Here is a 25143-nt window from a genome sequence, read left to right as displayed (position 1 = left end):
ATGGGAGTGGCCCTCCTCTCCATGGCAACGGGTGCATATTGATTTTGCTGGTCCATTCATGGACTCAATGTTCTTAATAGCAGTGGGTGCTCATTCGAAGTGGCCTGAGGTGATAAAAATGTCCTCAACCACTACAGAGAAAATGATTGCAGACCTACGGACCATATTTGCCAGAAATGGCTTGCCAGAGCAGATTTGCTCTGATAATGGACCACAGTTTGTGTCCGAAGAGTTTCGAAAATTGATGAGTAGGAATGGGGTAAGGCATTACACATCTGCCCCGTATCATCCAGCCACAAATGGATTGGCTGAGAGGTTCGTACAAACCTTTAAGAAGGCGATAAAGGCCATGTGCGACGATGAAATTCCACTACAGCATAAGGTGGACAATTTCTTATTAGCCTACCGAAATGCGACACATGCAGTTACCAACCAGACCCCGGCCATGATGTTCTTTAACCGAAGGTTGCGATCTCGTCTGGACTTGCTTAGGCCAAATGTGCGAAGAAATGTTGAGGATAAACAATTCCAGCACATCAATGAGAAGCCGACAAGGAGCTTCAATGTAGGACAACCAGTCTTGGCCCGTGACTACCGAACAGAGAAATGGCAACCCGGAACGATATGCACACGGCAGGTGCCATTAATGTACACAGTGGATGTCGGGGAGAACATTGTGAGACGCCACGTTGATCAGATCTTTGCGTCACAGGAACGAGTCAACCCCATGTCTTGCGTACCTGGGGATGAACCCGACATACCGGTAGCATCTACCTCCGAACCAGTAGCAGTGGAACCCGATGAACTAACCGATGAAAAGGGGCCAGAATCGCCTCCGCACCAAGAACAAGAACCTCAGGAAAGGCGCTATCCCGAAAGGATCAGGAAGCCGCCCCAAAGACTGAATCTATAAATGGACTATTGTTGTTTAATGTACATGTTAAAGTGTTAATTGTTATTTGAATATTATGGGTGATACTAATCTAAAAGGGGAGGAATTGTAGTGTATGTACCTTTAAGAGAGAACTACTTTTACAGCTCCTGTATACTGTAGTACCGGCAGTGACCACACCTGTATATAAGCCTTGATCATGCCTCTTTACCCCAGTCTCAAGACTACCCTACTCCAGTAAACACCTGTTGATTGTTAAGTTACAGCATCCGTGTGGTTTTTGAAAAACATCATACTCTCAGAATCACGGATCTAACAGTAGCATGAACCTAAAGGTGAAAGAGTATCAATAGAATAAAAACATTTTAGCCCCTGATCAACGCTCTGTGTCTGACCCACTGCCCCACCCAGTCCCCCACTGGGGAAGGAGTCAAAGTTGAAGAGGTGAAAGGACAGTGCCATGATGTCTGTGGTACAGTGTGGCAGAGTTACAATCAGAGAACTTCTGACGAGCAACTGACCAGCACTGGTCACTCCAGGACCCATCAACTATCATCGTTAATGTCAGCGTCCTGCTCGAATGACAAATGGCAACATTGAACAGACACAATCAGCGGTAAAATTTAACCGAAATATAGCTGCAGCAGTGGAACGTATACCAACCATTGGTGCAATCTCTTCCAGTAGCATTGGGAAGTGTTGAAAATGAATGTGCTGCTCACCTGAAGATACTCCGCTAGCTGGTTCAGCTCCCGCGAGAAAGGATTCATGCAGTCAACGGAGTGCTGAAGAGACACAAGGGGAATCAATAGAGCATATAACCAATGTCTGGGAGTGAGTTACAGACAGTTACCGATGTCTGGGAGTGAGTTACAGACAGGAAGCAATGTCTGGGAGTGAGTTACAGACAGGAAGCGATGTCTGGGAGAGAGTTACAGACAGGAAGCGATGTCTGGGAGTGATTTACAGACAGGAAGTGATGTCTGGGAGAGAGTTACAGACAGGAAGCGATGTCTGGGAGTGAGTTACAGACAGCAAGCGATGTATGGGAGTGAGTTACAGACAGGAAGCGATGTCTGGGAGTGAGTTACAGACAGGAAGCGATGTCTGGGAGTGAGTTACAGACAGAAAGCAATGTCTGGGAGTGAGTTACAGACAGGAACCGATGTCTGGGAGTGAGTTACAGACAGGAAGCGATGTCTGGGAGTGAGTTACAGACAGCAAGCGATGTCTGGGAGTGAGTTACAGACAGTTACCGATGTCTGGGAGTGAGTTACAGACAGGAAGCAATGTCTGGGAGTGAGTTACAGACAGGAAGCGATGTCTGGGAGAGAGTTACAGACAGGAAGCGATGTCTGGGAGTGAGTTACAGACAGGAAGCGATGTCTGGGAGAGAGTTACAGACAGGAAGCGATGTCTGGGAGTGAGTTACAGACAGGAAGCGATGTCTGGGAGAGAGTTACAGACAGGAAGCGATGTCTGGGAGTGAGTTACAGACAGAAAGCAATGTCTGGGAGTGAGTTACAGACAGGAACCGATGTCTGGGAGTGAGTTACAGACAGGAAGCGATGTCTGGGAGTGAGTTACAGACAGGAACCGATGTCTGGGAGTGAGTTACAGACAGGAAGCGATGTCTGGGAGTGAGTTACAGACAGGAAGCAATGTCTGGGAGTGAGTTACAGACAGGAAGCGATGTCTGGGAGTGAGTTACAGACAGTTACCGATGTCTGGGAGTGAGTTACAGACAGGAAGCAATGTCTGGGAGTGAGTTACAGACAGGAAGCGATGTCTGGGAGAGAGTTACAGACAGGAAGCGATGTCTGGGAGTGAGTTACAGACAGGAAGCGATGTCTGGGAGAGAGTTACAGACAGGAAGCGATGTCTGGGAGTGAGTTACAGACAGAAAGCAATGTCTGGGAGTGAGTTACAGACAGGAACCGATGTCTGGGAGTGAGTTACAGACAGGAAGCGATGTCTGGGAGTGAGTTACAGACAGCAAGCGATGTCTGGGAGTGAGTTACAGACAGTTACCGATGTCTGGGAGTGAGTTACAGACAGGAAGCAATGTCTGGGAGTGAGTTACAGACAGTTACCGATGTCTGGGAGTGAGTTACAGACAGTTACCGATGTCTGGGAGTGAGTTACAGACAGGAAGCGATGTCTGGGAGTGAGTTACAGACAGGAAGCGATGTCTGGGAGTGAGTTACAGACAGGAAGCGATGTCTGGGAGAGAGTTACAGACAGGAAGCGATGTCTGGGAGTGAGTTACAGACAGGAAGCGATGTCTGGGAGAGAGTTACAGACAGGAAGCGATGTCTGGGAGAGAGTTACAGACAGGAAGCGATGTCTGGGAGTGAGTTACAGACAGGAAGCGATGCCTGGGAGTGAGTTACAGACAGGAAGCGATGTCTGGGAGAGAGTTACAGACAGGAAGCGATGTCTGGGAGTGAGTTACAGACAGAAAGCAACGTCTGGGAGTGAGTTACAGACAGGAACCGATGTCTGGGAGTGAGTTACAGACAGGAAGCGATGTCTGGGAGTGAGTTACAGACAGGAACCGATGTCTGGGAGTGAGTTACAGACAGGAAGCGATGTCTGGGAGAGAGTTACAGACAGGAAGCGATGTCTGGGAGTGAGTTACAGACAGGAAGCGATGCCTGGGAGTGAGTTACAGACAGGAAGCGATGCCTGGGAGTGAGTTACAGACAGGAAGCGATGTCTGGGAGTGAGTTACAGACAGGAAGCGATGTCTGGGAGTGAGTTACAGACAGGAAGCGATGTCTGGGAGTGAGTTACAGACAGGAAGCGATGTCTGGGAGTGAGTTACAGACAGGAAGCGATGTCTGGGAGTGAGTTACAGACAGGGAGCGATGTCTGGGAGTGAGTTACAGACAGGAAGCAATGTCTGGGAGTGAGTTACAGACAGTTACCGATGTCTGGGAGTGAGTTACAGACAGGAAGCGATGTCTGGGAGTGAGTTACAGACAGGAAGCGATGTCTGGGAGTGAGTTACAGACAGGAAGCGATGTCTGGGAGAGGGTTACAGACAGGAAGCGATGTCTGGGAGTGAGTTACAGACAGGAAGCGATGTCTGGGAGTGAGTTACAGACAGGAAGCGATGTCTGGGAGAGAGTTACAGACAGGAAGCGATGTCTGGGAGTGAGTTACAGACAGTTACCGATGTCTGGGAGTGAGTTACAGACAGGAAGCGATGTCTGGGAGTGAGTTACAGACAGGAAGCGATGTCTGGGAGTGAGTTACAGACAGGAAGCGATGTCTGGGAGAGAGTTACAGACAGGAAGCGATGTCTGGGAGTGAGTTACAGACAGTTACCGATGTCTGGGAGTGAGTTACAGACAGGAAGCAATGTCTGGGAGTGAGTTACAGACAGAAAGCAATGTCTGGGAGTGAGTTACAGACAGGAAGCGATGTATGAGAGTGAGTTACAGACAGGAAATGATGTCTGGGAGAGAATTACAGACAGCAAGCGATGTATGGGAGTGAGTTACAGACAGAAAGCAATGTCTGGGAGTGAGTTACAGACAGTTACCGATGTCTGGGAGTGAGTTACAAACAGGAAGCAATGTCTGGGAGTGAGTTACAGACAGAAAGCAATGTCTGGGAGTGAGTTACAGACAGGAAGCGATGTATGAGAGTGAGTTACAGACAGGAAATGATGTCTGGGAGAGAATTACAGACAGGAAGCGATGTCTGGGAGTGAGTTACAGACAGGAAGCGATGTCTGGGAGAGAATTACAGACAGGAAGCGATGTCTGGGAGTGAGTTACAGACAGGAAATGATGTCTGGGAGAGAATTACAGACAGGAAGCGATGTCTGGGAGTGAGTTACAGACAGGAAGCGATGTCTGGGCGTGAGTTACAGACAGGAAGCGATGTCTGGGAGTGAATTACAGACAGGAAGCGATGTCTGGGAGTGAGTTACAGACAGGAAGCGATGTCTGGGAGTGAATTACAGACAGGAAGCGATGTCTGGGAGAGAGTTACAGACAGGAAGCGATGTCTGGGAGTGAGTTACAGACAGGAAGCGATGTCTGGGAGTGAGTTACAGACAGGAAGCGATGTCTGGGAGTGAATTACAGACAGGAAGCGATGTCTGGGAGTGAGTTACAGACAGGAAATGATGTCTGGGAGTGCAAATTTTTTAATGCAGCGAGTTGTGATCTGGAATGCACTGCCTGAAGGGGTGGTGGAAGCAGATTCACTAGCAATTTTCAGAAGGGAATTGGATAAATACTTGAAAAGGAGAAATTTGCAGGGCTACAGGGAAAGAGCACAGGAGTGGGACTAATTGGATAGCTCTTTCAAATGGCTGGAACAGACTCGATGGGCCAAATGGTCTTCTTCTGTGCTGTATCATTCTATGATTCATTTCTTTGTTGTTTGCTGTGCACAAATTGGCTTTCACGTTCATGCACAAAACAGGGATTGTCCTTCAACAAGTAATTCATTGGCTGTGAAGCATTTTGTGGTGTTCTGAGAATGTGAGAGGTGCTGTGTAAATGCAAGTTTCTGTCCTCACCCAGCCTTTGCACTGAGCAACTCACCATCCTTTGTGACTTTAACCTACCCTTGAACTCAAGTCCTTTCTTAATGGCTGACAACTTGTCAGGCAGTTTCTGAAGTCATGCATCCAGCTTAGCAACTGGTCACCTATGAAAAGATAGACGGCACTTACTCAGGAGATTATCACATCTCTCGGCAACATCTCAAAAGGAGACGTCTGAAAATGCAGCACCCATTTTGCACACAGCACACTGTGATGAATGGCCAGTTAAATTATTGGTGTAGCAGGGTTTCTCCATGGAGTGTTCATTCCCATTCCCGCTTTTCCTCCCAAATTATATTACCGCACACACCCACGGTTTCTCATTCTGTGGGGTTCGCATAAATCTTGGCACAATTTCCAGTTAGGATACTGGCTTGTAATAGTCCCTGCTCCCATACTCCAGTATTGAACTAGATTTGCACAAGGCCATGCAACCCCACAAATTGGGAATATTGTCCCACAAGGCCATGCAATTCCACAAATTGGGAATATTGTCCCATTATGCCATGCCAACCCAAAGAAGAAAACTGCTTTTTTTCTTGTATATTTTTTCTACCCTCCTGATGGCACAAGCTTGCCCCATGACTGCTGTCCTTCCTGTTTGAGCCTAGACAATGGATGCCAATGGGCTTTTCAACTACATGGAGCATCACACTGAGTATAATTCCAGCAGCAGTCACTGGAGAGTGATTGGGAACAGGGCAGCTGGCTGATTTCCCCCCTCCCCAAGCCAGAGGCACTAATGAGCCTTCAGAAGAGCACCCAGCTTGTTCTAATGGAACAATTTTTAAAATATATTTGTTCCTGGTATGTGGGCGTCGCTGGCAAGGCCAGCATTTATTGCCCATCCCTAATTGCCCTTGAGAAGGTGGTGGTGAGCCACCTTCTTGAACCGCTGTAGTCCGTGTGGTGAAGGTACTCCCACAGTGCTGTTCGGGAAGGAGTTCCAGGATTTTGACCCAGTGACGATGAAGGAACGGCGATATATTTCCAAGTCAGGATTGTGTGTGACTTGGAGGGGAACTTGGAGGTGGTGGTGTTCCCATGCGCCTGCTGCCCTTGTCCTTCTGGTGGTAGAGATCGCAGGTTTGGGAGGTGCTGTTGAAGAAGCCTTGGTGAGTTGCTGCAGTGCATCTTGTAGATGGTACACACTGCAGCCACGGTATGCCAGTGGTGGAGGGAGTGAATGTTTAAGGTGGTGGATGGGGTGCCAATCAAGTGGGTTGCTTTGTCCTGGATGAGCTTCTTGAGTGTTGTTGGAGCTGCACTCATCCAAGCAAGTGGAGAGTATTCCATCATACTCCTGACTTGTGCCTTGTGGAAAGGCTTTGGGGAGTCAGGAGGTGAGACACTCGCTGCCGAATACCCAGCCTCTGACCTGCTCTTGTAGACACAGTATTTATGTGGCTGGTCCAGTTAAGTTTCTGGTCAATGGTGAACCCCAGGATGTTGATGGTGGAGGATTCGACAATGGTAGGAGATGATTGGAGTGATGGTGGACAGTGCAGGACTGTAACAGCCTTCAGCCCTTGTCATAAAGTCACCGGCTACAGGGATCTATGGTTTTGATTGCCGTGTATTGTCCTTGTAATGGGATGCATCAGTTCACACCACGTTAAAGGAACAAGGCTGGAGGCCTTCCTGCTCTGCCGGTCTTTGCAGTATTCTGGGTCCAAGTCCGTGCATAGCATTCTGGGGCATCATTCTGTCTCTCATATTGGAAGGCATTCCCTCCAATTCATGCTCTACCTGATCTATCCCAACATTGCCATCCCTCACCCTGAGCAGATACAATCAAAATACTTAGCTCAACGAAAGACACAACATGCGAGCTATAACACAAAAAGAGCAAGTCAGGGCACAGTACCACACAACAAACCATACTCCCAACCCAAAAAACTGTACTCCCAACCCAACAAACTGTACTCCCAACCCAACAAACTGTACTCCCAACCCAACAAACTGTACTCCCAACCCAACAAACCCTACTCCCAATCCCAACCCAACAAACCATACTTCCAATCCCAACCCAACAAACTGTACTCCCAACCCAACAAACCATGTTCCCAACCCAACAAACCATACTCCCAATCCCAACCCAACAAACCGTGTTCCCAACCCAGCAAACCATACTCCCAATCCCAATCCAACAAATCATACTCCCAATCCCAACCCAACAAACTGTACTCCCAACCCAACAAACCGTGGTCCCAACCCAACAAACCCTACTCCCAAGCCAACAAACTACTCACAACACAACAAACTACTCCCATCCAACAAACAATACTACCTACAGCACTGAGAATCAGCATCTCTATCAAATGCAACCACACCCAACAACTTCTGAGGGGAAAAATTGGGTATCATTCATTTTGGGGCGCTAATATCGGCCAGGCGTAAAGTTTCGCGCCCGGCACTAATTATCACCTCCGACTACAAAATTCACCTCTATCGCCCCTGGAGGTGATTTGAGCGCTAAATCAGGTGCTACACACCTCTCTTAAGGCGCAAACGTCGGGGAGCGAGGCGCTACCTCAGAACGTTACCAAAGCTCAGGCGATGTCAGTTACCATGGAGGCCAGACAGACTGGTGATGTCCTGTTCTTAAAGGGGAGGGGCCATCTTGCTGGCCAGCCACACCCTACTCACTGCAGTCTTGAATCTTGGCCTGGAGAGACCTCTAAAGCAATTGTGTTGGAAGCACTAATGGATAGGCCCAGGGAAAGAGCTCGGCGCTTAGGAACCTCAAAAGTGGTGCTGAGGGCCAAAACTCCTGAGGACAGCATTAAATTTCTCCAGACGTCTCTCTCCCTCTCAACGTGCGTGTACCAAAAATTTTGCCGACAAGAAAATGCAGGAAGCACCCGCCTTTAAATAGCGCTCCCCCAGCCCCTTCCCGACTTGAAAACGTTCCCCTCTACCTGTCGTTCCTAGCAGCAGGCGTTAAGGCAGGGGGCGCGACCCAATATCCGGTCCGGGGCGCTACCGGGGCATTGCACACTTGACTGACGTCACGATCTGCAGGTGCAGGAGATCATGGCGGCACAAAACGACTGGCGAATTTCGCGAGCGGCTCTAAAATCACCGCGCTCGGGCACTAAGTTCCGAGCGCCCCCCCCCCCCCCCCCCCGCCCCACAAGGCGCTAACCAACCGAATTTTCCCCCCTGGAGTTTATACAGCACCTTTAATGTAAAGAAATGCCCCAATGTGCTTCACAACCAGGTATAAGGGAAATAGACGCTGAACTAGAAGAGGCGCGATTCGGAGGGATGAACAAAAGCTTGATTGAAAAGATGGATTTGGAGAAGGTTGAGAGGGAGAGGTTCAGGGAGTGAGTGCCAATGATGAAGGATCTGCCACCAATGGTGGGCGAAGGGAGTGCGCAATGTAGAGAAGGCAAGAGTCAGGTCAGACAAGGGTCGGGGGGATATAGTGCTGGAGGAGATTGTGTAGAGGGTGGGCTGAGGTCATGAAGGGAATAATGGATGAGGAGAAAGATGTTAAATGCAATGCAGTGGGGGAATACAAGTCCGTGAGGACAAGGGTGATGGGTGAGCAGGACAGGATATGTGTGGCAGAGGTTTGTATAATTTGGAGTTTATTTAGGATGGGAGACCAACATGGAGCGCAATGAAATAGTCAATGTGGAGCTGCCAAGGGCATGTATAGGAATATAGGAACAGGAGGAGGTCATTCAGCCCCTGGAGCCTGTTCTGCCAATCAATGGGATCATGGCTGATCTGTATGCTAACTCTATCCAATTGCCATGGCTCCTTATCCTTTTATACCCTTTTTAGCAAAAAATCTTTCCATCTCGAATTTAAAATGACAAGGGTGTAAGTAGGCAGCATCATGGAGATTGAAGTAATTGGTCTTAGTGATAGATAGAATGTGAGGTTTAGAGCTCAGCTCAGGTTCAAACATTCTGCCAAGATAGAAAATGGTGTGGTTAAGACTCAGAGAGTGGTTGGATAGTTAGGATCAATGACAAGGGAGCAGATTCTGTGGCAAGGTCCGTGGACAGTAAGGATTTGAGCAAAGGGAGTTTAGAAAGGGCTTGAGGCAATTACAAGATTGAGGACCTTAGAGAGGAAAAGGAGGGTCATAGAATCATGCAGCACAGAAGGAGGCCATTCAGCCCATCATGCCGGCTCTTTGAAAGAGCTGTCCAATTAGTCCCACTCCCCTGCTCTTTCCACACAGCCCTGCAAATTTTTCCTTTTTAAGTATTTATCCAATTCCCTTTTGAAATTTATTATTGAATCTGCTTCCATCACCCTTTCATGCAGTGCTTTCCAGATCAAAACAACTTGCTGTATAATTAAAATTCTCCTCAGCGCCCCTCTGGTTCTTTTGCCAATCAACTTAAATCTGTGTCCTCTGGTTACTGACCCTTCTGCCACTGCAAACAGTTTCTCCTTATTTATCCTGTCATAGCCCCACATGATTTTGAACACCTCTATTAAATCTCCCCTTAACCTTCTTTGCTCCAAGGAGAACAATCCCAGCTTCTCTAGTCCCCATAGCTGAAGCCACTCATCCCTGGTTGGAAATTGAATGGTTCAGGGGTGGACTGCTGGCAGTGGTTTGAAGGGGAAAGGGACAATCCGTCGGAAACTTAGATGGCAGTTGGCATGGCAGCCAGGGAAGAGGAGCTGAGTGGGGTGGGAGCAGGAGGTGGGGTATTTTGATAAGTTGGGCTTGGAGAAGCAAAGTGGGGAAGCAATGGATGGGAAACTAGGGGAAAAGCAGATCAGAAGACTAGGATGCATCTGCATTAATTGTCATGATCTTGGAGATGACAAAGTTCATAAGCTCCTTATATTTGGTGTCTGGAGAGGATGGAGGAGACGGCAAGGCGGGATGAAGGAGACAGGTTTCAGTGTCTGGGGTACTGTCTGATACATACTGTGATTCTAAACTCCAGGGGTTCAGTGTCTGGGGTACTGTCTGATACATACTGTGATTCTAAACCCCGGGGTTCAGTGTCTGTGGTACTGTCTGATACATACTGTGATTCTAAACCCCGGGGTTCAGTGTCTGGGGTACTGTCTGATACATAATGTGATTCTAAACTCCGGGGGTTCAGTGTCTGGGGTACTGTCTGATACATACTGTGATTCGAAACCCCGGGGTTCAGTGTCTGTGGTACTGTCTGATACATACTGTGATTCTAAACCCTGGGGTCTGTGTCTGTGCTACTGTCTGATACATGCTTTGATTCTAAACTCCGGGGGTTCAGTGTCTGGGGTACTGTCTGATACATACTGTGATTCTAAACCCCGGGGTTCAGTGTCTGTGGTACTGTCTGATACATACTGTGATTCTAAACCCTGAGGGTTCAGTGTCTGGGGTACTGTCTGATACATACTGTGATTCTAAACCCTGGGGTTCAGTGTCTGTGGTACTGTCTGATACATACTGTGATTCTAAACCCTGGGGTTCAGTGTCTGGGGTACTGTCTGATACATATTGTGATTCTAACCCCTGGGGTTCAGTGCCTGGGGTACTGTCTGTTACATACTGTGATTCTAAACCCTGGGGTTCAGTGTCTGGGGTACTGTCTGATACATACTGTGATTCTAAAACCCTGGGTTCAGTGTCTGGGGTACTGTCTGATACGTACTGTGAATCTAAACCCCGGGGTTCACTGTCTGGGGTACTCTCTGATACGTACTGTGATTCTAAAACCTGAGGGTTCAGTGTCTGGGGTACTGTCTGATACATACTGTGATTCTAAACTCTGGGGTTCAGTGTCTGGGGTACTGTCTGATACATACTGTGGTTCTAAGCCCTGGGTTCAGTGTCTGGGGTACTGTCTGATACATACTGTGATTCTAAACCCTGGGGTTCAGTGTCTGTGGTACTGTCTGATACATACTGTGATTCTAAGCCCTGGGTTCAGTGTCTGGGGTACTGTCTGATACATACTGTGATTCTAAACCCTGGGGTTCAGTGTCTGGGGTACTGTCTGATACATACTGTGATTCTAAGCCCTGGGTTCAGTGTCTGGGGTACTGTCTGATACATACTGTGATTCTAAACCCTGGGGTTCAGTGTCTGGGGTACTGTCTGATACATACTGTGATTCTAAACCCTGGGGTTCAGTGTCTGGGGTACTGTCTGATACATACTGTGATTCTAAGCCCTGGGGTTCAGTGTCTGTGGTACTGTCTGATACATACTGTGATTCTAAGCCCTGGGGTTCAGTGTCTGGGGTACTGTCTGATACATACTGTGATTCTGAACCCTGGGGTTCAGTGTCTGGGGTACTGTCTGATACGTACTGTGAATCTAAACCCCGGGGTTCAGTGTCTGGGGTACTGTCTGATACGTACTGTGAATCCAAACCCCGGGGTTCAGTGTCTGGGGTACTGTCTGATACATACTGTGATTCTAAACCCTGGGGTTCAGTGTCTGGGGTACTGTCTGATACATACCGTGAATCTAAACGCTGGGGTTCAGTGTCTGGGGTACTCTCTGATACGTACTATGGTTAGCACTGTTGCCTCACAGCGCCAGGGACCCGGGTTCAAATCCGGCCTCGGGTGACTGTCTGTGTGGAGTTTGCACATTCTCCCCGTGTTTGCGTGGGTTTCCTCCGGGTGCTCCGGTTTCCTCCCACAGTCCAAAGATGTGCGGGTTAGGTTGATTGGCCATGATAAAAATTGGCCCTTAGTGTTAGGGGGGGATTAAATACGTGGGGTTACGGGGATAGGGCTTGGGTGGGATGGCTGTCGGTGTAGGGACCGGGTGCTAGGGTTTGGATGATCAGCCATGCTCTCGTTGAATGGCGGAGCAGGCTCGAAGGGCCGAATGGCCTACTCCTGCTCCTATCTTCTATGCTTCTATGTGATTCTAAACCCTGGGGTTCAATGTCTGGGGTACTGTCTGATACATAATGTGATTCTAAACCCTGAGGGTTCAGTGTCTGGGGTACTGTCTGATACATACTGTGATTCTAAACTCCGGGGTTCAGTGTCTGGGGTACTGTCTGATACATACTGTGATTCTAAACCCTGGGGTTCAGTGTCTGGGGTACTGTCTGATACATACTGTGATTCTAAACCCTGAGGGTTCAGTGTCTGGGGTACTGTCTGATATATTCTGTGATTCTAAACCCTGGGGTTCAGTGTCTGGGGTACTGTCTGATACATACTGTGATTCTAAACTCCGGGGTTCAGTGTCTGGGGTACTGTCTGATACATACTGTGATTCTAAACCCCGGGGTTCAGTGTCTGTGGTACTGTCTGATACATACTGTGATTCTAAACCCCGGGGTTCAGTGTCTGGGGTACTGTCTGATACATACTGTGATTCTAAACTCCGGGGGTTCAGTGTCTGGGGTACTGTCTGATACATACTGTGATTCGAAACCCCGGGGTTCAGTGTCTGGGGTACTGTCTGATACATACTGTGATTCGAAACCCCGGGGTTCAGTGTCTGTGGTACTGTCTGATACATACTGTGATTCTAAACCCTGGGGTCTGTGTCTGGGGTACTGTCTGATACATGCTTTGATTCTAAACTCCGGGGGTTCAGTGTCTGGGGTACTGTCTGATACATACTGTGATTCTAAACCCTGGGGTCAGTGTCTGGGGTACTGTCTGATACATACTGTGATTCTAAACCCCGGGGTTCAGTGTCTGTGGTACTGTCTGATACATACTGTGATTCTAAACCCTGAGGGTTCAGTGTCTGGGGTACTGTCTGATACATACTGTGATTCTAAAGCCTGGGGTTCAGTGTCTGTGGTACTGTCTGATACATACTGTGATTCTAAACCCTGGGGTTCACTGTCTGGGGTACTGTCTGATACATATTGTGATTCTAAACCCTGGGGTTCTGTGTCTGGGGTACTGTCTGTTACATACTGTGATTCTAAACCCTGGGGGTCAGTGTCTGGGGTACTGTCTGATACATACTGTGATTCTAAACCCTGGGTTCAGTGTCTGGGGTACTGTCTGTTACATACTGTGATTCTGAACCCCGGGGTTCAGTGTCTGGGGTACTGTCTGATACATACCGTGAATCTAAACGCTGGAGTTCAGTATCTGGGGTACTCTCTGATACGTACTATGGTTAGCACTGTTGCCTCACAGCGCCAGGGACCCGGGTTCAAATCCGGCCTCGGGTGACTGTCTGTGTGGAGTTTGCACATTCTCCCCGTGTTTGCGTGGGTTTCCTCCGGGTGCTCCGGTTTCCTCCCACAGTCCAAAGATGTGCGGGTTAGGTTGATTGGCCATGATAAAAATTGGCCCTTAGTGTTAGGGGGAGATTAAATATGTGGGGTTACGGGGATAGGGCTTGGGTGGGATGGCTGTCGGTGTAGGGACCGGGTGCTATGGTTTGGATGATCAGCCATGATCTCGTTGAATGGCGGAGCAGGCTCGAAGGGCCGAATGGCCTACTCCTGCTCCGATCTTCTATGTTTCTATGTGATTTTAAACCCTGGGGTTCAATGTCTGGGGTACTGTCTGATACATACTGTGATTCTAAACCCTGAGGGTTCAGTGTCTGGGGTACTGTCTGATACATACTGTGATTCTAAACTCCGGGGTTCAGTGTCTGGGGTACTGTCTGATATATACTGTGATTCTGAACCCTGGGGTTCAGTGTCTGGGGTACTGCCTGATACATACTGTGATTCTAAACTCCGGGGTTCAGTGTCTGGGGTACTGTCTGATATATACTGTGATTCTAAACCCTGGGGTTCAGTGTCTGGGGTACTGTCTGATACATACTGTGATTCTAAACTCCGGGGTTCAGTGTCTGGGGTACTGTCTGATATATACTGTGATTCTAAACCCTGGGGTTCAGTGTCTGGGGTACTGTCTGATACATACTGTGATTCTAAACCCTGGGGTTCAGTGTCTGCGGTACTGTCTGATACATACTGTGATTCTAAACTCCGGGGTTCAGTGTCTGGGGTACTGTCTGATATATACTGTGATTCTAAACCCTGGGGTTCAGTGTCTGGGGTACTCTCTGATACATACTGTGATTCTAAACCCTGGGGTCAGTGTCTGGGGTACTGTCTGATACATACTGTGATTCTAAACCCCGGGGTTCAGTGTCTGGGGTACTGTCTGATACATACTGTGATTCTAAACCCCGGGGTTCAGTGTCTGGGGTACTGTCTGATACATACTGTGATTCTAAACCCTGGGGTCAGTGTCTGGGGTACTGTCTGATACATACTGTGATTCTAAACCCCGGGGTTCAGTGTCTGGGGTACTGTCTGATACATATTGTGATTCTAAACCCTGGGGTTCAGTGTCTGGGGTACTGTCTGATACTTACTGTGATTCTAAACCCTGGGGTTCAGTGTCTGGGGTACTGTCTGATACATACTGTGATTCTAAACCCCGGGGTTCAGTGTCTGGGGTACTGTCTGATACATACTGTGATTCTAAACCCTGGGGTTCAGTGTCTGGGGTACTGTCTGATACATACTGTGATTCTAAACCCCGGGGTTCAGTGTCTGGGGTACTGTCTGATACATACTGTGATTCTAAACCCTGGGGTTCAGTGTCTGGGGTACTGTCTGATACATACTGTGATTCTAAACTCCGGGGGTTCAGTGTCTGGGGTACTGTCTGATACATACTGTGATTCTAAACCCTGGGGTTCAGTGTCTGGGGTACTGTCTGATACATACTGTGATTCTAAACTCCGGGGGTTCTGTGTCTGGGGTACTGTCTGATACATACTGTGATTCTAAACCCTGGGGTTCAGTGTCTGGGGTACTGTCTGATACATACTGTGATTCTAAACTCCGGGGGTTCTGTGTCTGGGGTACTGTCTGATACATACTGTGATTCTAAACCCTGGGGTTCAGTGTCTGGGGTACTGTCTGATACATACTGTGATTCTAAACTCCGGGGGTTCTGTGTCTGGGGTACTGTCTGATACATACTGTGATTCTAAACACTGGGGTTCAGTGTCTGGGGTACTGTCTGATATATACTGTGATTCTAAAGTCCGGGGGTTCTTTGTCTGGGTTACTGTCTGATACATACTGTGATTCTAAACACTGGGGTTCAGTGTCTGGGGTACTGTCTGATATATACTGTGATTCTAAACTCCGGGGGTTCTGTGTCTGGGGTACTGTCTGATACATACTGTGATTCTAAACCCTGGGGTTCAGTATCTGGGGTACTGTCTGATACATACTGTGATTCTAAACTCCAGGGGTTCAGTGTCTGGGGTACTGTCTGATATATACTGTGATTCTAAACCCTGGGGTTCAGTGTCTGGGGTACTGTCTGATACATACTGTGATTCTAAACCCTGGGGTTCAGTATCTGGGGTACTGTCTGATACATACTGTGATTCTAAACTCCAGGGGTTCAGTGTCTGGGGTACTGTCTGATATATACTGTGATTCTAAACCCTGGGGTTCAGTGTCTGGGGTATTGCCTGATACATACTGTGATTCTAAACTCCGGGGGTTCAGTGTCTGAGGTACTGTCTGATACGTACTGTGATTCTAAACCCTGAGGTTCAGTGTCTAGGGTACTGTCTGATACATACTGTGATTCTAAACCCTGGGGTTCAGTGTCTGGGGTACTGTCTGATACATACTGTGATTCTAAACCCTGAGGGTTCAGTGTCTGGGGTACTGTCTGATACATACTGTGATTCTAAACTCCGGGGTTCAGTGTCTGGGGTACTGTCTGATATATACTGTGATTCTAAACTCCGGGGGTTCAGTGTCTGGGGTACTGTCTGATACATACTGTGATTCTAAACCCTGGGGTTCAGTGTCTGGGGTACTGTCTGATACATACTGTGATTCTAAACTCCGGGGGTTCAGTGTCTGGGGTACTGTCTGATACATACTGTGATTCTAAACCCCGGGGTTCAGTGTCTGGGGTACTGTCTGATACATACTGTGATTCTAAACCCCGGGGTTCAGTGCCTGGGGTATTGTCTGATACATACTGTGATTCTAAACTCCGGGGATTCAGTGTCTGTGGTACTGTCTGATACATACTGTGATTCTAAACCCTGGGGTCAGTGTCTGTGCTACTGTCTGATACATACTGTGATTCTAAACCCCGGGGTTCAGTGTCTGGGGTACTGTCTGATACATACTGTGATTCTAAACCCTGGGGTCAGTGTCTGGGGTACTGTCTGATACATACTGTGATTCTAAACCCTGAGGGTTCAGTGTCTGGGGTACTGTCTGTTACATACTGTGATTCTAAACCCTGGGGTTCAGTGTCTGGGGTACTGTCTGATACATACTGTGATTCTAAACCCTGGGTTCAGTGTCTGGGGTACTGTCTGATACGTACTGTGAATCTAAACCCCGGGGTTCAGTGTCTGGGGTACTCTCTGATACGTATTGTGATTCTAAACCCTGAGGGTTCAGTGTCTGGGGTACTGTCTGATACATACTGTGATTCTAAACCCTGGGGTTCAGTGTGGTACTGTCTGATACATACTGTGATTCTAAACCCTGGGTTCAGTGTCTGGGGTACTGTCTGATACGTACTGTGATTCTAAACCCTGGGGTTCAGTGTCTGGGGTACTGTCTGATACGTACTGTGATTCTAAACCCTGGGGTTCAGTGTCTGGGGTACTGTCTGATAGATACTGTGATTCTAAACCCTGGGGTTCAGTGTCTGGGGTACTGTCTGATACGTACTGTGATTCTAAACCCTGGGGTTCAGTGTCTGGGGTACTGTCTGATACGTACTGTGATTCTAAACCCTGGGGTTCAGTGTCTGGGGTACTGTCTGATACGTACTGTGATTCTAAACCCTGGGGTTCAGTGTCTGGGGTACTGTCTGATACGTACTGTCATTCCAAACCCCGGGGTTCAGTGTCTGGGGTACTGTCTGATACATGCTGTGATTCTAATCCCTGGGGTTCAGTGTCTGGGGTACTGTCTGTTACATACTGTGATTCTAAACCCTGGGGTTCAGTGTCTGGGGTACTGTCTGATACGTACTGTGAATCTAAACCCCGGGGTTCAGTGTCTGGGGTACTGTCTGATACGTACTGTGATTCTAAACCCCGGGGTTCAGTGTCTGGGGTACTGTCTGATACATACCGTGAATCTAAACGCTGGGGTTCAGTGTCTGGGGTACTCTCTGATACGTACTATGGTTAGCACTGTTGCCTCACAGCGCCAGGGACCCGGGTTCAAATCCGGCCTCGGGTGACTGTCTGTGTGGAGTTTGCACATTCTCCCCGTGTTTGCGTGGGTTTCCTCCGGGTGCTCCGGTTTCCTCCCACAGTCCAAAGATGTGCGGGTTAGGTTGATTGGCCATGATAAAAATTGGCCCTTAGTGTTAGGGGGGGATTAAATACGTGGGGTTACGGGGTTACGGGGATAGGGCTTGGGTGGGATGGCTGTCGGTGTAGGGACCGGGTGCTACGGTTTGGATGATCAGCCATGATCTCGTTGAATGGCGGAGCAGGCTCGAAGGGCCGAATGGCCTAATCCTGCTCCTATCTTCTATGTTTCTATGTTTCTATGTGATACTAAACCCTGGGGTTCAATGTCTGGGGTACTGTCTGATACATACTGTGATTCTAAACCCTGAGGGTTCAGTGTCTGGGGTACTGTCTGATACATACTGTGATTCTAAACCCTGAGGGTTCAGTGTCTGGGGTACTGTCTGATACATACTGTGATTCTAAACTCCGGGGTTCAGTGTCTGGGGTACTGTCTGATATATACTGTGATTCTAACTCCGGGGCTCCAGTGTCTGGGGTACTGTCTGATACATACTGTGATTCTAAACCCTGGGATTCAGTGTCTGGGGTACTGCCTGATACATACTGTGATTCTAAACCCCGGGGTTCAGTGTCTGGGGTACTGTCTGACACATACTGTGATTCTAAACCCTGGGATTCAGTGTCTGGGGTACTGCCTGATACATAATGTCATTCTAAACCCTGGGGTTCAGTGTCTGGGGTACTGTCTGATACATACAGTGATTCTAAACCCTGGGGTTCAGTGTCTGGGTTACTGTCTGATACATACTGTAATTCTAAACCCTGAGGTTCAGTGTCTAGGGTACTGCCTGATACATACTGTGATTCTAAACTCCGGCGTTCAGTGTCTGGGGTACTGTCTGATACATACTGTGATTCTAAACTCCGGGGTTCAGTGTCTGGGGGTCTGTCTGATACATACTGTGATTCTAAACCCTGATGTTCAGTGTCTGGGGTACTGTCTGATACGTACTGTGATTCTAAACCCCGGGGTTCAGTGTCTGGGGGTCTGTCTGATGCATACTGTGATTCTAAACCCTGGGGTTCAGTGTCTGGGGTACTGTCTGATACGTACTGTGATTCTAAACCCTGGGGTTCAGTGTCTGGGGTACTGTCTGATACATACTGTGATTCTAAACTTCGGGGTTCAGTGTCTGGGGGTCTGTCTGATACATACTGTGATTCTAAACCCCGGGGTTCAGTGTCTGGGGGTCTGTCTGATACATACTGTGATTCTAAACCCTGAGGTTCAGTGTCTGGGCTACTGTCTGATACATACTGTGAGTCTAAACCCCGGGGTTCTGTGTCTGGGGTACTGTCTGATACATACTGTGATTCTAAATCCGGGGGTTCAGTGTCTGGGGTACTGTCTGATACATACTGTGATTCTAAACCCTGGGGTTCAGTGTCTGGGGTACTGTCTGATACGTACTGTGATTCTAAATCCGGGGGTTCAGTGTCTGGGGTACTGTCTGATACATACTGTGATTCTAAATCCGGGGGTTCAGTGTCTGGGGTACTGTCTGATACGTACTGTGATTCTTAACCCTGGGGTCAGTGTCTGGGGTACTGTCTGATACATACTGTCAATCTAAACCCTGGGGTCAGTGTCTGGGGTACTGTCTGATACATACTGTCATTCTAAACCCTGGGTTTCAGTGTCTGGGGTACTGTCTGATACATACTGTGATTCTAAACCCCGGGGTTCAGTGTCTGGGGCACTGTCTGATATGTACTGTGATTCTAAACCCCGGGATTCAGTGTCTGGGGTACTGTCTGATACATACTGTCATTCTAAACCCTGAGGTTCAGTGTCTGGGGTACTGTCTGATACGTACTGTGATTCTAAACCCCGGGGTTCAGTGTCTGGGGTACTGTCTGATACATACTGTGATTCTAAACCCCGGGGTTCAGTATCTGGGGTACTGTCTGATACATACTGTGATTCTAAACCCTGGGCTTCAGTGTCTGGGGTACTGTCTGATGCGTACTGTGATTCTAAACCCCGGGGTTCAGTGTCTGGGGTACTGTCTGATACATACTGTGATTCTAAACCCTGGGCTTCAGTGTCTGGGGTACTGTCTGTCACATACTGTGATTCTAAACACTGGGGTTTAGTGTCTGGGGTACTGTCTGATACGTACTGTGATTCTAAACGCTGATGTTCAGTGTCTGGGCTATTGTCTGATACGTACTGTGATTCTGAAGCTGGGGTTCCCTCGCTGGGGATGTACAGTTGGACTGAAGTCAGCAGGCAGTTGTAAATCACTGTTGGGAAAAATGGAACCAAATTAGCGAAAATTATGAATTAAAACAGAACAGAGCTGAAATGTGTGCTATTTGTGTCTGAATGTGTGTATGTGCCTGAGTGTGTATGTGTGTGAGTGAATGTTGTGTGTGTCGTGTGTGTGCGTGTGTCTGAATGTGTGTGTGTGTGTGTGTGTATGAGTGCGTCTGTCTGTGCATATATGTATGAGTGTGTGTCTGTCTATGCGTGTGTGTATGAGTTTGTGTCTGTGCGTTTGTGTGAGTGTGTGTCTGTTGTGCGTATGAGCGTGTGTTTGTGTGTGTGTATGAGCGCGTGTGTGTGTGCTCTCAGGTGAGTGTGAAAGACTTCTCCAGGTGGCAGGGGGGGACTTTAATCAATTTTGTCTGCTGACCACAAGGACAGACCTCAAACCTCCTGAGCTTTAAAATGACTTTTTGCTATGTTTGAAGTCCCAGATATTGCCAATTGTTGGGCAGTTCTGGTACACGTATCTGCGCCAATTATGAGGACAGGTTGCATAAATTAGGTTTGTATTCCCTTCAGTTTAGACAGTTGGGGGTGTGTGGGGCGGGAGCGCAGTGCTTAATCGAGGTGTTTAAAATGATTGAAGGATTCGATAGGTTAGATAGAAACTAGTTCCTCATGTGGGGGAGTCCAGAACAAGGGGGCGTAACCTTAAAATTAGAGCTGGGCCATTCAGGAGTGATGTCCGGAAGCACTTCTTCACACAAAGGGTAATGGAAATCGGGAACTCTCTCCCAAAAAGTTGTGGATGCTGGGGATCAATTAGAACATTCAAGATAGATTTTTGTTGGGTTCGGCTTATTCTGGGATGTGGAGCAAAGGCGGGTAAATGGGGTTAAGATGCAATTAACCATGATGTAATTGAATGGCGGAACAGGCTGGAGGAGCTGATTGGCCTCCTCCTGTTCCTACTTTCCAAGTTAACAAACTCAGTTTCCTTTCTGTCCCCACTTCCAAATCACTTCTGTGCAATTGAAAGGATAATATCCCTGAGGTATCCTGATAATCGCCTCCCTCCAAACAGATGCAGATCCATGTACAACTGAATGCTGCTTCCTCTGAAGTACTGATCTCACTGATCTGGGCTTTACACTTTGAAGCGGGCTCAGACACGAGGATCGCCCTCCTGGAATGGAAGTCAGAAACATAGAAAAATAGGAGCAGGAGTAGGCCATTCGGCCCCTCGAGCCTGCTCCGCCATTCAATATGATCATGGCTGATCCTCTATCTTAATACCATATTCCTGCTCTCTCCCCATACCCCTTGATGCCTTTTGTGTCTAGAAATCTATCTATCTCCTTCTTAAATATATTCAGTGACTTGGCCTCCACAGCCTTCAGGTTCACCACCCTCTGAGTGAAGAAATTTCTCCTCATCTCAGTCCTAAATGTCCTACCCGTATCCTGAGACTGTGACCCCTCATTCTAGACTCCCCAGCCAGGGGAAACATCCTCCCTGCATCCAGTCTGTCTAGCCCTGTCAGAATTGTATACGTTTCAATGAGATCCCCTTTCATTCTTCTAAACTCTAGTGAATACAGGCCTAGTCGACACAATCTCTCCTCATACGACAGTCCTGCCATCCCAGGATTCAGTCTGGTGAACCTTCGCTGCACTCCCTCTATGGTAGTATATCCTTTCATAGGTAAGGAGACCAAAACTGCACAGTACTCCAGGTGTGGTCTCACCAAGGCCTTGTACAACTGTAGTAAGACATCCTTGCTCCTGTACTCAAATCCCCTTGCAATGAAGGCCAACATAGCATTTGCCTTCTTAACTGCTTGCTGCACCTGCACGTTTGCTTTCAGTGACTGGTGTACAAGGACACCCAGGTCCCTTTGTACATCAGCATTTCCCAATCTAGCACCATTTAAATAATACTCTACCTTTCTGTTTTTCCTACCAAAGTGGATAACTTCACATTTATCAACGTTATACTGCATCTGCCATGCATTTGCCCACTCACTCAACTTGTCTAAATCGCCTTGAAGCCTCTTTGCATCCTCCTCACAACTTACAATCCCACCTACTTTCGTGTCGTCAGCAAACTTGGAAATATTACATTTGGTTCCCTCACCCAAATCATTGATATATATTGTGAATAGCTGGGGCCCAAGCACTGATCCCTGCGGTACCCCACTAGTCACCGCCTGCCACCCCAAAAAAGACCCATTTATTCCTACTCTCTGTTTCCTGTCTGTTAACCGATTTTCAATCCATGCCAGTATATTACCCCCAATCCCACGTGCTTTAATTTTGCACAATAACCTCTTATGTGGAACTTTATCAAAGGCCTTCTGAAAATCCAAATACACCACATCCACTGGTTCTCCCTTATCTATTCTACCAGTTGCATCCTCAAAAAACTCCAGTAGGTTTGTCAAACACGATTTCCCTTTCATAAATCCATGTTGACTTTGTCTAATCCCGTTGATATTTTCTAAGTGTCCTGTTATCACATCCTTTATAATAGACTCTAGCATTTTCCCTACTACTGATGTTAGGCTAACCAGTCTGTAGTTCCCTGTTTTCTCTCTCCCTCCTTTTTTAAATAGTGGGGTTACATTTGCCACCCTCCAATCTGCAGGAACTGTTCCATAATCTATAGAATTTTGGAAGATGACAACCAATGCATCCATGGCTACCTCTTTTAGTACTCTGGGATGCGGATTATCAGGCCCTGGGGATTTATCAGCTTTCAGTCCCATTAATTTCTCCAGCACTATTTTTTTTACTAATACTAATTTCCTTTAATTCCTCCTTCTCACTAGACCCTTGGTTCCCTAGCATTTCTGGGAAGTTATTTGTGTCCTCTTCCGTGAAGACAGAACCAATTTATTTGTTTAATTGCCCAGCCATTTCCTTGTTCCCCATTATAAATTCTCCCGTTTCTGACTGCAAGTTATATTGCAATTGCATGCACCACCAAAACTTTACATACGACCTTCTTCCGATGTGGAGCAGGGTGGGTTCAGCCAATATGAGGCACTGTCTGTGCGAGGAGAGACTGTTAGTCAGACCAAAATCAGATGTTTCAGACACTCTCTTAATAAGGAGAATGGGTAAAAGTAGCTGAGACTGTTGCTGAGTGATGTAACCGGTCAGCATGTAGTCAGATGGCAGCACACGAGAGCTTTGGTTTTGAGGTAGGACGATACCAGGGATAATAGAGGGGTTAAGGAGGTGTGAAATGACAACCCACTTATTATGGTTGGGGACAGTGGCAGAAGATAGGGAGAGGTCGATAATGTTGGCAAAGAAACAGCTACATAGGGGAAGGTAGAAGCCAGGACCTGGGACAAAAGGTGATTGAGGGTGCCGGTACAATCCATGGAAGAGATGGAGGTAATCTGCTGTGTAAAGGAGGGTGGGGGTAGAGTTTAAAGACTAGAAAAGAGTGAGGAGCACAGGAGTGGGGAGAGGAGGCAGCAGGAAGCGAGTGAACAGCCTTGGCCCCTGGTGATCGCACAGAGACTATGATGATCAGGTGCGAGCCCCTGGTGATCAGGTGCATGAGACCCGGTGATTGGGCGTGCAAGCTCCTGGTGATTGGGCGCGCAAGCTCCTGGTGATTGGGCGTGCAAGCTCCTGGTGATCGGGCATGCAGCCCCTGTGGTTGAGCTGCCACCAGTGGCTCTGTGAAGTTTACGATCAATAACCAGCCCAGATGCTCGTGCCTCACAGACTCCATGTTGTGTTGCAGGGCGACGGTTTTCTATTCTCTGCCTTCACGAGTTCTGAGCAACATCATTGCCATGGTAACCACTGAGCACAGTCTATAATCACAGTCAAGCTGCCGACAGCCCTCCTCCGCAGGACAGGTCCCTTTAAACCAACCATCAACCGCCAGGCACAGGCTCCGATTATTAACACTAGAATTTCGGTGCATTTAACCACACACCGGGGGAGCGGGCATTTCACTGGTGTCAATTGGAGCCGAGCTAAAAGCAGAGTCCCACCGTACCTGAACTAGACCGGAACCAAGCACAACTTGCTCCACACCACTTGCCTCCTCCCCGCCCCGCAAACCCCTCCCGCGCCTCAACACCCTCCCCGTGCCTCGACCCCGTCCCTCAAACCCCTCCCCTGAAGGTGCTGACTCTCTCCCCCCTCCTCTGAAGGTGCTGACTCTCTCTCCCCTCCCCTGAAGTTGCTGACTCTCTCCCCTCTCCCCTGAAGGTGATGACTCTCTCCCCCCTCCCCTGAAGGTGCTGACTCTCTCCCCCCTCCCCTGAAGGTGATGACTCTCTCCCCCCTCCCCTGAAGGTGCTGACTCTCTCTCCCCCTCCCCTGAAGGTGCTGACTCTCTCCCCCTCCCCTGAAGCTGCTGACTCTCTCCCCCCTCCCCTGAAGCTGCTGACTCTCTCCCCCCTCCCCTGTAGCTGCTGACTCTCTCCCCCTCCCCTGTAGCTGCTGACTCTCTCCCCCCTCCCCTGTAGCTGCTGAGTCTCTCCCCCTCCACTGAAGGTGCTGACTCTTTCCCCTCCCCTGAAGGTGTTGACTCTCTCCCCCCTCCCCTGAAGCTGCTGACTCTCTCCCCCCTCCCCTGAAGCTGCTGACTCTCTCCCCCCTCCCCTGTAGCTGCTGACTCTCTCCCCCCTCCCCTGTAGCTGCTGAGTCTCTCCCCCTCCCCTGAAGGTGCTGACTCTTTTCCCCCTCCCCTGAAGGTGCTGACTCTCTCCCCCCTCCCCTGAAGGTGCTGACTCTTTCTCCCCTCCCCTGAATATATTTCCACGAGTATCATCCACCCTCTGGTACCTCACTGAAATGGTCACTCTTAATGTGAGGCCTGTCTGAGTGTTGTAGGGACATTCCACTATATGAGGCGTCAGAGCAGAGCTCGCCCTGCCGTCTCCCACGTGTAAACTTTCCAGCAGGGGTCTCTGTTTAGCCATCGTCCTGGTTGATCGTCCCCTCCTTACACCACGCACATGAAGGATAATGCAGCGATGGAGCCCACATCACTCCTGCTCTGTATAGCCCAGCTCCACAATGTATAAACTCCCTGAACCAGCATCAACATCCCATCTAATATTTTTCATTCTGAAATTTAAAAACTACACAAATAGAAGCTCACTCAAATGGCTCAGTTTGTGAATACAAGGCCAAGTGTGGAACTCACCAAATAGAGCAGCAGCAAGATCCCAGGTTGATATC

At 48.4% G+C, this 25143-nt stretch overlaps 1 protein-coding gene across 1 annotated transcript in view; it reads right to left on the bottom strand.

Annotated features, from left to right (window-relative positions):
* Positions 1–24881, bottom strand: part of LOC147105772 (uncharacterized) — a 232055-nt gene extending 207174 nt beyond the window's left edge. Inside the window, 3 exon segments of the mRNA XM_086010942.1 lie at positions 1615–1677; positions 19890–19962; positions 24745–24881. Coding sequence (XP_085867068.1) covers positions 1615–1677; positions 19890–19962; positions 24745–24881 — 273 coding nt within the window.
* Positions 24882–25143: the final 262 nt, after the last annotated feature.

This window comes from Somniosus microcephalus, chromosome 17, assembly GCF_052327205.1.
Source record: "Somniosus microcephalus isolate GS21.2 chromosome 17, FLI_Smic_1.0, whole genome shotgun sequence".
Lineage (NCBI taxonomy): Eukaryota > Metazoa > Chordata > Chondrichthyes > Squaliformes > Somniosidae > Somniosus > Somniosus microcephalus.
The sequence above is the reverse complement of the archived record's forward strand: the minus strand, read 5'-3'. Positions and strand labels throughout refer to the sequence as shown.